General features: G+C 41.9%; 1 protein-coding gene across 1 annotated transcript in view; it reads right to left on the bottom strand.

Moving 5' to 3' along the window:
- The window catches only part of GADL1 (glutamate decarboxylase like 1), a 171309-nt gene that overhangs the window by 44116 nt on the left and 110078 nt on the right, over positions 1-17115 (bottom strand). Inside the window, exon 14 of the mRNA XM_082684026.1 lies at positions 10824-10913. Coding sequence (XP_082540152.1) covers positions 10824-10913 — 90 coding nt within the window. The remainder of the gene's footprint in view (positions 1-10823; positions 10914-17115) is intronic.

Below are 17115 nucleotides of genomic sequence, written 5' to 3' on the forward strand. Positions count from 1 at the left end.
AACTTCAGTTTTGAAGAAGTGGAATAAATCATGAAGGGAAAGACTGACAGATTTAAATACATAAAAAATTTAAAACTTCTGTACAATGAAAAAACAGCAAGACTAAAATAAAAAGGACATTATACCGAAGACAATATTTGCATTCTATCTGACAAAAAGGGCCTTAAAACTCAAACTATATAAACCCTCATTCAAATTCATAAGGAAAACATCAGACCTCAAAATATAAATATGGAAGATATGGGGGAGGGGAGGAAACAATGAATACGACCAGAAGTAGAATCTGTAAGGGAAAAAAAAATTAGAACACCGTTTAGCCCACCAACAATTAATACAATAAAAGGTAAAACAAATTTAAGACACGATGTTTCACCTTCTCTGAATAGCATTCTCCACCCTCCCCCACCCCCCATTGGCTGGAAACCTGTGAACTCATTCCTTGCTGGTGGCATTATAAATGGTGACAACCTTCTTAAAAGACAGTATCACAACATACAGCCAGAGTCAGGCTGAAAACCACACTGATTTTCATCATCAGCAATGACATACTGAGCACTCTGTCTCCTGACATAATAAAAGCAAGAGTGAGTGTGAGCCTGGACACGTTCATCCATTATCATTCACGATGGCAAAAACATTAGAAGCAACCCGAACGCCCAAAATTATGGGAATGGTTTTAAAAACTGTGACACAGCGTGCCGACCAGAGTCAGCCCCTTTATGGTTTTCTTCTCAGAAGTTTAGTCCAGAGGGATGGAGAAAGAGACAGGAAGTTGTGTGAGGGGAAGAGCGCTCAATGAAAATCATAAAATGATTTCCTTCAAGGTTGTCAGAGCCTGTACGGGTTTTTTGATTGAAGGCAGCAATAGCTAAGAGAAAACGAATGCAAATCTGAGAAGGAGGGAGAGTGGGGAGAGAGGGGAGAGGGTAGAAGAGAAGGGAAGTATAGGGGTAGAGAGATTGCCCATTGGATGAAATCCAGGATGGGAGCCCCAAAGGTAAACATGGAAGAGTTTGCTCTGGAAAGAAGAACTCCTTCCTCTGGAGTAAAGATGAAAAGAGGAGCAGAAACGCATTTGAAGTGAAGACAAGGACCAATGTGATTTCTTACTCAGGTGAGCCTTTCTGGGTCTGGCAGAATCTAGAAGCACTGAGGCTGAAATTCTAACCCATGTTGCAACAGCCTTTCCTAGGTCCCTGTTCCCTGAAGCTCTTCCCAGCTGGGAACGGGAAAATGAGCAAAGGGGCCACCAGGGGGCAGGTTTGGGTCTGGCAAAGAACTTCAAAGATCCGTTGCAAAAAAATAAATAAATAAATAAATAAAATAAAAATAATAATAATAATAATAATTAATTAAGATAATAATAATAATAATTCCTTTCAGCTCTGGGTCCACTCTTAGTTTTGCATCAAAAAGTACAGCATCAAGTCCAGAGCAATTTCCTTAATGGTTGTGTTGTGGGTATGAATTTTGCTCCATCAACTCAGGTGTGTACAAAATGTCACAGTACTTTATAGCCTTTGAATAAAATTAAATCCCGCCTCAAGCCAGGGTTCTACCAGGCCGAACTGAAACTCAGTCTCTGCCATTATTACAGCTCCCACAGTCCCCAGGGGTCCTGGAGAGGTTCAGTGTCAGCATCTAGGTGACTGCTCCAGTATATGATATGCTTAGAATCTGAACCAGCACGATCCCTTGTTCCGTGGTATCTGTGCCATGTCCTTACCTGTTAGGAATGAGCAGACATTCCAACATCGGGAACACACACACACACACACACACGCACGCACGCACCTCCTTAAGATGCTCACAGAGGGGAGTGGGAAGTCATCCCTACTTGGGGAACTCACTCTCAGTACCCCTCCTTCAGCCCCTTACTCTCCTGGGCCTGCCCCTCTGCTTCCAAACTCCTTACCTTCCTCTCTGGGTGTCTTCACCGGCCAGCTGAAGCTTTCAGAAAACCTAGGAAGACAGACACCTCAGGGCTCCACAAGTCTCAAGAGAGGTGTGGAGCCCAGAGACCCCATCTAGTTCTCAGGATCGGGAACAGAGAAGACACAAAAACAGAATTCGCCCATATATCCTAAATATGCTGTCACATTTGCCTCAAGATTGCCATACCGAAAACCTTCTTGTTGATACATCTGAAAGTACACGGCCATGAGATTTCTTTTTCTGGTAGATGACACAGAACTTGGGCATCCCTCGTAGTTCATGGCGGGCTGAGGAATGACCATCACACTAGCTGCCGTGAAAGGACAAAGACCGGGATGGGACACGGCCTCATCCAAGGAGCTTCCAGGGACCCTCATGCAGAAACAGGTAGCTAAGGCCTGACGAATGTAGGTAGGATTTTCAGACGAAAAGCCAGAAGGCCAGAGCCCAGACAGATACATTGCAAATTTTTAAACCATGTGCCAACACACAAACCATCAAAAGCAAAGGAGGGTTCATGGAAGGATCTATCGATCTAGCATCTGTTGAACAATGAGACGTGTGGCCCAGCTCTGCATTCCCGCTGGGCCATCGTCATTAGAAGCTGAGTAGATGGGGGCGCCTGAGTGGCTTAGTGGGTTAAAGCCTCTGCCTTCAGCTCAGGTCATGATCTCAGGGTCCTGGGATCAAGCCCCGCATTGGGCTCTCTGCTCAGCAGGGAGCCTGCTTCCCTCTCTCTCTCTGCCTGCCACTCTGCCTACTTGTGATCTCTGTCTGTCAAATAAATTAAAAAAAAAAAAATCTAAAAAAAAAAAAAGAAGCTGAGTAGATGCTGCCACCTTTAGCTGAGGCTGCTGCTCTCTCCTCCGTCACACCTGCCCTACCGGATTATGGCCAGTCTACTGCCCTTACTTGGGCTACTTGTCTAGCTTCTGTGGGTGCTTGAGTTGGCCACCTCTGACCCAGTAAATGAAATAAAATTATACTCAAGACATAGCAATGTGTCCTGGACTGATGAAGTTTCTGCCTTTCCTCAGTGCGCACCCTGACCTAGTCGGAAATTCAGAATTATTTCAGGTGGCCTTAGGATTTGAGCAGAGACTTAAGAAACCAGCATATTTCAGCTACCGAACTGGTTCATACACAGTTGCTGTAGACACGGCCTGTGCTGCTGCCAGGACACAGCCGAGTATACCGTGCTTGTGTGCTGAACCGGAAACCCAAGCTACCAAAAGATGTTTGGAAATGCAGCTTTCACTCTTTTGTTTGGCTTCAGTCTCCATCACTGTTATCGAGATTGCCAAAAAATAAAATAAAATAAAGTGCCCAGTGGATTGGCCAGTCCCAGGGAGCCACACATATGCCCATTCTTCTTTCAGAACCCGTCCTGTCCTGACCTCAGGCACGTGAGCTCAGCCTCAGCCCGCAGAGACCCCTAGCTTCATTTTGCTCAATTTTAATTTTCAACGGATAGGCCCAGCTCCAAGTTTCTTCCACAGTAACTGAGAAGAGTCCATGAAAAGAAGAGTAAATGAGAAGAAACAAGAGAGCAGAGCCTCATAAACTTAGGAGAGGAAACTAAAAGGAAAGAAAAAAAAAATTTTTTTAATGAGGACATCTGTACTTGTCTAGCTCTCCTGGGGAGTTTAGATCACTAGCCTTAAAAATTCCACTGGATGCATCTAAAAATAATGCTTAAAGTCCCAAAGACCAAAAAGCAATATAAGTAAATAAATTAATAAGAACAATAATCTAAAAATACGTGTTCTGTGCGTTGAAAGATGTTATTGAATACAAGGGAAAGCTCACTGGGAACTCGCCCATTGCACATGCATAGCCAATAAGAATACTGTTAGGCTCTTTTGTTGGTTGAAATTGTATAAATACAAAGGGGTAGAGCTATCTAGAAAGACTATGACTTAAACTAGGCAAGAGCAATGAGTATAAACCCATAAAACATTCAGAGTATCCCATGTCTTTTAGCAGAACGGACACCCCAAATTCCCCAGCTGATTTCTTGTTTTGTTTTGTTTTTAAAATATTTACCTGTTTATTTAAGAGAGAGAGAGAGAGAACAGGAACAGAAGGAAGAGGCAGAGGAAGAGGGAGGAGCAGGCTCTCCACTGAGCAGGGAGCCCGATGCAGGACTCGATCCCAGGATGCCAGGATCATGACTCGAGTGGAAGGCAGATCGCTTAACCCACTGAGCCACCAAGGTGCCCCCACAAGCTGATTTTTTTTAAAGATTTTATTTATTTATTTGATAGACAGAGATCACAAGTAGGCGGAGAGGCAGGCAGAGAGAGAGGGGGAGGCAGGCTCCCTGCTAGGCAGAGCGCCCAATGCGGGGCTCGATCCCAGGACCCTGGGATCATGACCTGAGCCGAAGGCAGAGGCTTTAACCTACTGAGCCACCCAGGCACCCCCACAAGCTGATCTTTGAAGAAGGCTATGCTTACACCTGATGTCCCCAAGTGGTTCCTTGGCCCTGAGCCACAGAATGACACAAGCAAGAACAAATGACTACAACTAGTAGGGTATCAGACAAATTGTAGATAAAACAGCTCTGTCTGAGAGGACACTTAAAAGGACAGCATTTCACCTCAGTCTTTAACCCACTCAGCCACCCAGGTGCCCCGTCACCTCAGTCTTAATAGTTTGGGCGAAGAAATTACAGTATCTACAAGACGTAGGAAATTCATTAGCGAAGCATTTTTAAAATCTACATTCCAGCCACTATCAGAAAAAGAGTCTCTCAAGTCGCATTCAGAAATACTTCATGTAAAGGGCACATCTATATTAGATTCTCCTTAAATATAAATTTTAAAGAAAGTGCAGCTTTAAAATGAGTTCCATCCACAAGGAAACAAGATTTTTTTTAAAATAGACGAATTTATTATAAATGTCATATCACATTGTTAAAAGAGAGACTCATCCTTGAAAATTAAAAACAAAACACTGTTGTATCTTTAAAGAAAGTTGTTTTTAGTTCGAAATCCAAAAATGAGTGATTGGCTATACCAATGTCACAGATGGTGATGGAAAGAAAATTAGAATCAGAATCCTCAAAAATATACAGAAGCTCTCAAATTGTGTATGAACTCTGATGTGAATACACGAACACATGTGCAGGAAATAAATGGAGCAGAGCAGGGGGGGCACTGAAGCCCCATGAGCACCCCCAGAAAGTGGCCTCTTGGGTGTCTTCCCCACGAGGCTCCCAAGGGAGCCCAACACCCCACCCAGATTATGCAGTCTCATCTTCAAGTGCTGTTAATCAGAAACCTGCCAGGGAGAATAGTAAATTCCCTCTAAAGATATCTGGAATAGCATATCAAGCTATATCACCAAATAAGCAATAAAACAACGCACCCATCAAGTAGGTTCTAAAAGATTTATTTTTCTTCTCCTGTTGAGGAGAAAGGCGCCTGTAATAAATGACTAACATTAGTCACAAATCTGCAGGTCAGCAAACAACCACAACAAAATAAAGTCGAAATGACCACATATGAGTACAAGACAACTTGTTAATTACTGTTAAGGATGTAAATTCACTAGGCGCAATGCAGAATTATTTATGAAATGTTGACCAAGGAGGAAATCTGCATCAGAACATTGAGTAAAGACGAGACAAAGCAAACTGATGGAATGTTCAAGTACATTCTCTGGGTCTTATCCATCTGGATTTGTCTCTGCAGAATCTCCCTAACTCCTTCACCCTCCATCTCTAGTCACTGGCATGAGGTTTCTGAAGAAACACGCAGACAGAAACTTATTGGGGGCAGTCACTTTAGAGAGCAAAGAAGAATCTACTACGATGCTGGGAGCCCTGGAAATGCTGTTGAAGATCTCAACATAGACCACCAGTGGCAATGCCCTTGAGCCTAAAATCAGTGCAGATAGTGTGGGTGTTTTCGTAAGTAGAGAGAAAGAGAGATGGGAAGGGAAGACAAATCATATACTGCATCTGGAAACAAGTCATGAGAGAAAATAGTTTGCAAACTAATTGATTAAAATATGGTATAATCATCATCTCCAAACAAGGCAATCCCCTGGAGTAAGAAGAGATTAGAACAACTCTAAATAATTAAAATTTCAAAATTCATCCTTAAAAGTGAGTATGTGCATTTTTAAAGTTACAAATTCCATTTAAAAGTAATACATGTAGACAATTTCGAAACAATAAACACATATTGGGGTGAATGCTCAATTTATTTTTTTAATTTATTTTTTTAACTGTTAGCAGATTGTAGTTGATACCTGGGTAGCCTCTGCGTAGGTAAACACTCAAGGAACCCAATGGTTTCATGAGGTCAATAACTCCATACTTCACTTTATTATTATTGTCATTGCTGTTACTAGTATTTTGACGAAAGCAATACATGTTAATTGTAGAGAATCAAGAGGTTGAGGAAGAATACTAAAGAAAGGAAAAGTCTATCTCTAGAATCTAAAATAAATCTATCTCTAAAATATTTTGATGTCTGTTGTCTGCCCCTTATCTAACCATACAAGCCTTAGTTCATATGTACATAAGCATCTGTGCACATAAAAACACAATTTTTTTCAAAATTGGCATTATACTATAGTGGCTGTTTGTATAACTCATTTTTTTCAATTAATAATAACTTATGAATATGTTATTTTGGAATAGAATTGTAATTGTCTAGGCCCTAGAAATTTACATATAAATTATGTACTATAATTTAACCAATTTTCTATAGTTGAATACTTAGATTCTTTTCAATCTCTTGCTATTTTAATATTTGATGATCAGACATGAAGTCCCTTGGATGCCAAGAAGAATGGACTCGATTTTATCCCGTGGACCAGCCACCCTCCAGGGAGGAACTCTGGGCAGATATTTTAGCTTTCAGGGTGTGCAGGGATTGCTATTGGCATTTAGTGGGGACACAGAGATGTCACCTGCCTTGGAATGTGTAGAGCAGTCCTGAGCAATTAAGCCTTGTCCTGTGTCTTGCCCAACTTTTCAATATCCTACTGGAAATGAATGAGGTGAGAAGCCTGATTTGTCATTATCCAAGCCCATTTTCTAACCCCATTTTACTTACACATGCAAAATATTCTGCATCCATTTTTTTTAAATTTATTTTTTTAATTTGACAGAGAGAGATCACAAGTAGGCAGAGAGGCAGGCAGAGAGAGAGAGAGGAGGAAGCAGTCTCCCTGCCGAGCAGAGAGCCCGATGCGGGACTCGATCCCAGAACCCTGAGGTCATGACCTGAGCTGAAGGCAGAGGCTTAACCCACTGAGCCACCCAGGCACCTCTCTGCACCCATTTTTAACAAACATTAGGTTTTCTACTACCCTGTAAATCAAAGAGAAAGAATTGTTTTCTTCAAAACTTTATCAAGAGTTGTGTGCCCCTTCTGAAAATGGCATCACTAATAGCACTCCACGCTTGTTACTTGAAACAGCAACATCACCGACTTACAAAACACGGTGCTGTGGGCAGGTTACACTCCCTGTGGTTCTGAGGACATGTGTGAGAATCTTACCACTCACTTCCTCATGTCTTCCAGGGCCGTCCTGCCCACGCATGGTGTAGAGAAATGCAAATCCGTATTACAAAGATCAGTTCTCCTTCATGTTTTATGCAAGGACTTGTACTGCCTTTTACAAAATTAGGTGGAGGTAGGTCACCTTTCTTACTGGTCTCATTGGAGGAGAGTAAAGGAACGTCAAGGATGTGTATTATGAACGGCGGTCGTTGGGTGCAGGGGGTTAGAGACTGCTCCTGAAAAGAGCAGGAGGCCATCAGAGGCTTCCAGAATAGCGACGTGAGGAAGCAGAGCTGGAGATGGAAATGCAGAGAGCAAAGCAAACACATGGGGCCACGGGGATGGTACCAGGAAAGGAAACCAGAAAGGAAGTAAATGCGATGTGGACAGACCTAGAATATCTGAAGGTTGCGAACATCAGAAGAAAGCGTATCTTAAACAGAGAAGTGTCTGGAACTCAGTGACCAAATGTAGTCTCGCGGAGTGACTGCAGAGGGGCTGTGTTCGCAAAAGCAGTCTCACACACGTGCACGTACATTGGCCAACAGACACACAGACACACACTCACATGCTTTGAAACTCCGCATTCGTGATCAAGGAATCCCTCTCCCTTCCCACTGCCAAAGGGAAGGCTCATGGCGCCACTGATCCTGCCGTCTGACAGCTCAGCCTGACGCTAGCCTGAATCAGAGAGGCAAACCCTTATTCGGTTTATTTATTTGTTTGTGATTCTCCATCCAAGATAAACCCCGAAATAAATTTTAAGTGTGCTTCAAGTGCACTCTGGGTTATAAATCATATCCTTACATTCCCATCTAAAGTAAGCAGAAAAGCACAAGAATCAGATATATATAGGTGCGTATGTGTATATATATATACATACACACATATATGTCTCCACACACCTTCCTTCCTTGTCAAATCCATGCATGCATACCCACACAAAGACAATAAAAGGAAACTAAGAATCTGTGAACCGATGATTATGTGTTAGCAGCATACATGCTTACTAATCAGAAGTGACCCTAACAATTAAAATAGTATGACGTTAGACGGGACAAGGAAACCCCGGTTCTAAATGACAGCAAAACATTCCAAAAGGAAGGCATAGAGAGTCACGAATATTCATTATAAGAGAATCAGTGCTGGAAAATACTGGGGAGAGAATAGAATGTCCTGATTCATACTCATTTCCAGTTAAGATGAAAAGGTTATTATCTGATTAATAATCTGATTTAGCATGTATATCCACCTTCAAGTTCAAACTTTTTTGAGAATGGGTAATAGAACTATTTCTTCACATAAAGGAAGACAGAGTCAAGAAGAAGCCCAAATATACTGGGACTGTTTAGTTTTCCTGATGCATGTCCACACGACAGTACTCAGTCAGTAAAACACAAAGAACACATTCTTGGTTGCTTTTCTTAACAATGAAAAAGTGAGAAGAATGACAACCAGATCTTCCTCAACCCTCAGCAATTATTCCTCCATGTTACCAAAAAAAAAAAAAAAGTCAGTTGTAGTCCATCAAAGTACACAATGTCCCTAGAAGCCTTACCATTACATTTTCACACTGTCCTTTTTTTCCTCTTTTTCTCTTTTATGGGTTACTTACCATCTGAAATGCATTCTTTAGCGCTGTTCTAGTTGCTTAGTATGACAAAAATGCAAGACAAAGCCCAAGACAAAGCCCAGGACTGTTAACTGCCTGGCATGGGTAATGAAGGGTTTTTCTAGGCAAAGGGACAGATAGCAGCATCCCTCTCTCCCCTCCTCTGCTGCCGGGTTTGACAATGGGTAGAATATGTATATATTGGGTATACATTATGCTACAGTGTAGGAGATTTAATGAGCCGTGAAGAAACAGAAAATGACTTGAAGCTAAGAGGAGATGCTGCAGGTGAGGTTAGAGCTGGTTAGGGCTTCAAGGCCATGGTCTTCCATCTTTCTCTTAATTAGCCGCAAATTCCAAGCTCCTTGTCATGAAAGACAAGGACCTCGTGACTGTCCCATCGCACCCCTGGAATCTTTGAATCACACCCTCTTCTCTTTTGTCTCTAGGTCATCATGCAATGATTCTTTCTGGAATCTACTTCTCTACAACTGCCAGCAACAGGCTTCTCCTGATCCTTTAAGACTTAGTTCTAATGTGTCACACAGAGAGGTAGATAACCTTTCTCTTAGCAATTAGTGCAAACAGGGTTCATCTCTATCCCGGCACTTACTAGTTACCTTGGGATCATCCCCTTAATCATGTGTCTCTCCATTTACGAGCTACTCAAGGGTAGGGGCCAAGTCTTGTTGATGTCCTGGTCTCCAGTTCACAGCATGGCGAGCACTCAGTAAATGTTTGTTGCTTGCCTGACTGGGAATAGCAGTGCTGCTAATTGCTTATGAAAGCTATTAATGGGATCACCGATTTTCTCACAGGGGATGGGGAGGGGTTTGCAGGTCAGACCTTTTACAAACCAGGGCCATGCAGGTAGCTGAGCTTGAGAGGGAAGACGCAAGGGGTGGAGCATGGCCCAACTTTGACGGTCCTAACCGGTGGTGAATTCCCGCTCTCCGTATCACGGCCCCAGAATCCTCAGGGCAAACTCCCACTGGCTCACTTCAATACCCACCATGTCCATGCAGCAGGGGGGTGGGAGCAAGTAGTGTTGGCTCATGAGACTTCACAGTTCTTGGAACTGGTGTAGAGGCAGGGATTTAATCGGTAGGACCATGCCGGGAGAGGTGCAGGGGAGAGAAAATGAGTCCCTAGAGCCTGGGGCTTCTCCCCACTCGAGACTCTCAGCCCTCACCAGCTGTGTGTGGAGACAATGTCAAGCCCATTTGGTTCTATGATCAGTTGAAACCCATTGCTGGAATCTCTTTTCTTTTCTCTCTCTTTTTTAATCACATAAACCCCTTGGGCAGAAGATGCTTCTGTCAGTGGAAAGAACAGAAGGGCTCACACTCACAAAGGGTACCAGATTAAGGTTTTTAACTTTATCTCTAAGTGAGGTGATGCAAGCAGTCACAGAAGCACACAGAAGCTATTCATGATGGAACTTTAACCTTGTGTCCTGTTATCAGATCACACTTTCTGAAGTACGCTGGGAATGAGAACTTCTAATGAATGCTATGACTATCTTGCAAATAACACCATTATTTGGAATTCATGTGTGGATCAAATAAATTACATTGTTCAAGCATAAACAGTATTGGCAACTGTTTGGCATGTCATTACCTTTCAGGACACTAGAAACCACTTCTCTTCATCTTCCAGAGGACTTACAAGTACAGAATTAGTCATAGGATCAATAGACCATGGAAACGGAATCATTTCATCAAAAGGAAAAATGTGATTTACTTATTACTTACTAAATTGAGTTTTTCCCAGAATTCAGTTCCTTCCTCCATCTCTCTAAGGCTCGGTGGAATGTACCAAAAGCAAATATTGGCATATTCAGGCTGAGGATTAAAAAAAAAAAAATTGAGAGTTGTTTTCTTAAACGAAGATGAATCTTAGAGCATAATTAAGCTCTTAGCTACTTTCTTTAAAAGTTGTCATGTGTGTATCACATTGATAACAAATGAGAATCTGATAAACTTAAACATTCATTCCTCTTTGCTTCTGATAACAGCCTATTGGGAAATTTTCTTATCAGTTGGGTACACATAGAAGGTGTTCTTTCCTCCAGGTAAGGGATGAACACAAGATTGGGAATAAGCATAATAAAATTTGAAGTTGCCTCAGCCAAGACCATTAGTTAGCACGTGATACACATATGCCCAGAGATGCCCTGGTTTCTCCTTCTTCAATCCTCCTTTCTTACACCACCATATCCTGCCAATAAGTCCGTGTCTACGTAAGGTAGCCAAAGGTGGCTTCCATTACTGGCTGCCCCTGACAAATGGAAAATCCCCACATGTCCATGAGTTGATAACATACGCCATACTTGGACTTCACTTAACCAGCCCTGCTATGACACTAGCCAATACTGTTTTGGGAAAAAGAACATCACCTTGACTCTTGTCTCTCAAGTCTCAGTGGCAGTCTCAAATATCGTGTAGGATGTGAATCGCTAGGGGGCTCATTCAAATCATGTTCTCAGATCCTGTGCTCAGAATGCCCAGAGTCTGATGTAGTCCATCATAGAAAAGGCTGGAGAACTGGCGTTTTATGATGCAGCTCGGACAATTCTGAAATAAGTAGTGCATGGTGGACATTGGAGAGACTTTGATCTAAAGTGGCCATAGTCCGATCACCATCTCCAATAATCTGTTTTGGTTAAACATGGGATAAATCTTCCAGAACAGACTTTAGTCTAGCTATTGTCACATAGATAAAATTTTCTCCCCTACACATTCATCCTAATTGGACAAAAACATAGGCTTGTCATCGGCAATCACAGGACTTCTATGCAATGAACAGGTGCTTTGGAAAATTATGGTAGGGGCTTACAAATCAGATACACAGGAGAGATTAGTTTTTGGAAAGATTATAGGTCATGCCTTCCCGCTCAACAACTTCCTCATTTGATTCTTAGCAGTGACAGTATTTGAAATAACTTCCATTTTTCCCCACAAACACAGTTTGTAGGTAATGACCAGTGTTATAATAGTTCTCAGTAGCCGTCCGAATTATACTCCAGTATTACTATAAAGTTTCCAAGTATTTCAGAAAGATGAAACAGCTATCATCTTATATCTTAAAATCAAGACAAGTACTATAGTTCTGATTCTAGTGGATTTTAAATCACAAGTGAATGCCCAGGATCATTACCAGCTCAACAAGATAAGTTCTTTAACCTCTGAAATTTGAAACACACTTATTGGATTAGACACCCCCCCCCCAAAAAAAGGAAAAGGAGCCAAAATCTTCAAAATACAGAGTAATTCAAAATGGAGTATTATTTAATTCAACTCAATTTCTGCAAACATTTATCATAAGACTACAGCAGTCTGTACAAATCCACACAATTTATACTTGGATTTTTGATATAATTGATTTGGTTTCTCTAGGAAAGAAATGTACTGGGCTTTGAAATTCTTTACTCATTTAATGTGAATAAATCTTTTCAAAAAAGTAACTAGGGTTGATTAGAAAGTAGAAGAAAAATACAGTTATTATCTGTCACTGGGTTTTAGGAATTCATGTCTTTGTATCAGTGACGATTTTCTTCCAGATCCCATTTATGTTAGTTATTAATTTACTGCCACTCAGCTCAATTCCACACTCCATATGCTATCAAAATGGAAGTGGACTCGATACTTTTCCTTGCCATCTGGCCCAATCTTAGACTTTATCAGCAGAGGGTGCTGGAGAGACACTGAGAAGCAAGAGGTAACTCTTCAGGGTTCTGGTTTGCTAACCTCATGGATCTTCTCCAGTGTGTGGGGTTTTCAGCAACACTGGTGCCCAGACACAACTGGCCCCCTGATAGCTTCCCCTGGGACCACCCCCTCAGATGGCTTCAGAGCAGACTGATAGGTACCCTAAATGGTTTCTTCTGGCACACTTCTCTCAAGGGGTGTCAGCAAGGCACCTTGCTTTGGCTGGTTTCTCTGGCCCCCCTGTGGGTAGCTTGAGTGAGTTTCAAGGTGCAGCTCTGAAAAATGGCTTCCTCTAGCACTCTGGAAGGTAGATTCCCGGCAAATCCTGGGAGGGGGAATGTCTCCATGAATTCTCTGCCCTCCAGTGAGACACACTGTGCCCTCTCCAACTATGACTGGATCTCAGCCCTGGGAGGGAGTAGCCTCTTGCCCAGGTGCTCTATCCCAGTTCTAGGAGTGGTGGCTGTTTTCTACATCTGATATTTCTGTATTTTTTACAGAAATATATTTTCTGTTTTCCCTTATGAAGCAATCATCTTTAATACCTCTGCTTCTTTTTCTCCTCCTCCTCCTCCTCCTTCTTCTTCTTTTTTAAATATGAAATGCCTCACAAATTTGTGTGTTATCCTTGCACAGGGCCTTGCTAATTATCTCTGTATCATTCCAATTTCAGTATATGTGCTGCTGAAGCAGGTACAATAATTCTTTATACTGTACTTTCCCACTTCAAATTACTGTGCAGTTTTTGTCTTCCTATTGGACTGTGACTAATACATCATTAACTCATTATTATCATTTGCATGGCAACATCATAAATCATTTTGCAGTAGTTTTTACCTACTACCGTATCTGTCCTATGTTTCATAAGTTAGGACCTAAGCCTTTTAAGTCAGCTTTTAAATTTGTTTTTCTTAGTTTCTGTTTTGATGTTTTTTTTTTTTTAATTTTTTATTTTTTATAAACATATATTTTTATCCCCAGGGGTACAGGTCTGTGAATCACCAGGTTTACACACTTCACAGCACTCACCAAAGCACATACCCTCCCCAATGTCCATAATCCCACCCCCTTCTCCTCACCCCCCCCCCCCAGCAACCCTCAGTTTGTTTTGTGAGATTAAGAGTCACTTATGGTTTGTCTCCCTCCCAATCCCATTTTGAAGTGACATATTTAGGAATCCTTTTGTCTGGTTTCTTTGAGAAGGGTGTGGCTTCAGTGCCTTGGCATTTGAAAACTGGTAAAGTCTTTCACTCATTGTTTTTTGTTTTTTTGTTTTGTTTTGGTTTTTGTTCTTTTAAAGATTTTATTTATTTATTTAACAGACAGAGATCACAAGTAGGCAGAGAGGCAGGCAGAGAGAGAGGTGGAAGCAGGCTCCCTGCTGAGCAGAGAGCCCCATGCGGGGACTCCAACCCAGGACCCTGGGATCATGACCTGAGCTGAAGGCAGAGGCTTTAACCCACTGAGACACCCAGCCGCCCCTTGTTTTGTTTTTAAGATTTTATTTATTTATTTAACAGCACAAGCAGGGGCAGCAGCAGAGGGAGAAGGAGAAGCAGAGGGAGAAGCTGAGCAGGGAGCCCAACAAGGGGCTCGATTTCAGGACCCAGGATTGTGACATGAGCCACCCAGACACCCCCAAGGCAGTCCTTTTGATGCATCATCTGATTGGAGGAAATTTGATCTTCCTTTGGTGGAATACCTTTATTGCCATCATTTCCAAAATTATTAAAATTTGGAAAAAATATCCCTTTGAATATTCATAAGGAACATATTTGAGTTTTTCCTCTCTCTTTGCCAGCTTGAATTTGATAAAGTGACTTTCTTCAAAGAGCCTTAAGAGTACTAAGGAGTATTTTCAAGAGTAGAACCGTTCATATGCCACTTCATTCCCCCTGTATAGGAACGCCTGACCTCTTGGGTGTCTTAGGAACACTTGAGTCTATGTATTCTAACACCATAAAATTGAGAAGGCATAAAAAGAAATCCAAGTGTCTACAGAAGACAAATGATAGTGAAGGGTACAAAAACACCTGTAGCAGTGAAAATATTTTCACACCTTTAAAAATTCATGGAGGAGCGCCTGGGTGGCTCAGAAGGTTAAAGCCTCTGCCTTCAGCTCAGGTCATGGTCTCGGGGTCCTGGGATCGAGCCCCACATCGGGCTCTCTGCTCAGCGGGAAGCCTGCTTCTCCCTCTCTCTCTGCCTGCCTTTCTGCCTGCTTGTGATCTCTCTCTCCGTCAAAATAAATAAATAAAATTTAAAAATTCATGGAGAAGTACAGAAGTGTCACTAAAAAAAGATGGACACATTCTATCCTGATTTTCAGAGAGAAAAAAGTAGATACAGTCTAAGAAATAAAGCAGGCAGCTTTGAAGTCAATTCCAGCAAGGATTACTGAGCAAGCGATAGGAGACCCCTTGGGGAAGGATGTCAAAGGTCACCAAGACATCGTAGCTGGCATTCTCTAAAACCATGTCATGTCAAAAGAAATTCATCTCCTTTGCTTACAACGTCTTTAGATCACAATAATAATAATAAAAGACAAAGCTAGCACTAGGCATTTTAATAAGTAGAAATGCAGAATCTAGCAGATAGGGGGACATAATCATGTAAGTATAGAATGAAGAAAGGGGGCATGGTGGATTTTAATGGACTTTAAGCTTTTGATTTTAAATATCTGAGGAAACTACTAAAAAATTTCAAAAGCAGTACTGAGGAGCACAAAAAATCTGGGTCTTAGAGTCACTCAGATTTGGTTTGAATTCCAATTTCAGTAGGTCTTTGCTTGGACAAGTATTGAACACGTTAATCTCCAGCTTCCTAATCTGTGAAATGGAGATCCTATCAGCTACTGCACAGAGGCAGTTTGATGAGCACAGAGATTATTTCCAATATTTACTACTGTATCTGGCACACAGCAGGCACCCTATTAGCGTAGCGACTATTATCTGGAGCTAGTTTGGTAGAAAGAGATGTCCTTTTCAAGTAGATGAATAGTCACATTTAAATCAGTACTAGGTGAGACACGTCGCTATTTCTGCATACAGTATTTGAGGGGGATGTTCAAGAATTATGGTCTGTCCATAGAAGGATAACTGAAATGTTCAATTCATAAGCAGAATTTTCTGTGTTCTAGATACTGGACCAGACGTGACGATGAGAAAAATAACTTACACTGTATGCTCGTCTCCGGGAACTCAGAACTAGTAATAGAACTAGGTACAGGAATGAGAGTTACAAAAGAAATTCCTCATAATAAGAAACATTTCTGGCAGCAAGAATAGTGCACATGTAGAAGTCCATGTATACAGAGGGATGGCAAGGATTTGGAATGGATAGAGAACAAGGTGAAGAGAGGTGAGGATGGACATGGGAATGAGCATCACTTCATGAAAGCCTTCCCCATCCGCCATGCTTGGGAGTCTGGGCTTGAGGCAATGTGGACTCATAGGAGAATTTCAGTCTAGGGAGGAGATTTCATTTTAGAAAGGCCCCAGCGTGGCTGCTGTGTGGAGATGGGTAGGAGGGCATCTGAGACTGGAAGGGGATGAGTTATGAGAGGCAGGGCGAACAGGAGGAGTGACAGGAGCCTGAATTGAGGCAGTGGCTTCAGCAGTGGAGAAAAGGGCTCAAGATACATTTAAGAGAAGGGGAAGGGAGATAGTGAAGACAACATCAAGATTTTTGTTTGGATAGATCATAGTTCCAGCGAGTAGAATCTGGGAAAAGAGAATGGCTACACTTCAGCTTTAGAAATGTTGAATTTGAGGGGTGCCTGGATGGCACAGTCGGTTGAGGGTCTGATTCTTGGTTTTCAGCTGAGGTCAGGAGATGGAGCCCCATGTCAGGTCTCACTGAGCACAGGGTTTACTTGAGATTCTTTCTCTCCCTCTGCCTCTCCCCCCAGTAAATGAATAAATCTTAAAAAAAAAAAAAAAAAACTGAAGTTGGGGTGCCTGTGGGAGTCTAAGTGAAAATTTCAGGACATGCCTATGTACAAAGGACCAGAGTTTAGAAGACAAGACAAGGATAGAGCCATTATTGAGTCAATGATAACAAAGTTTAGAACTGAATTAAACATTTCAAGGGGAGTATGTAGACACAGTGAAGAACTAAAGGCAGAAGAGTGGAAAATATTATCTAACCGGGTACCCAAATGAACAGACCTCCTTCACATAGAGACTGAGGGAAAAAAAAAAAAAGAAAAGTCACATGGAAAGGAGAAAAACTGGGAGAGAAATTCAAAGAAACCAAAACAAAAGAGCATTTCAAGAGGGAAGGAATCGCTAATGGTGTAAGATGCTATGGAAGTCCAACAAGATGGAGATTTTAG

This window comes from Mustela nivalis (genome assembly GCF_964662115.1).
Source record: "Mustela nivalis genome assembly, chromosome: 1".
Classification (NCBI taxonomy): Eukaryota; Metazoa; Chordata; class Mammalia; order Carnivora; family Mustelidae; genus Mustela; species Mustela nivalis.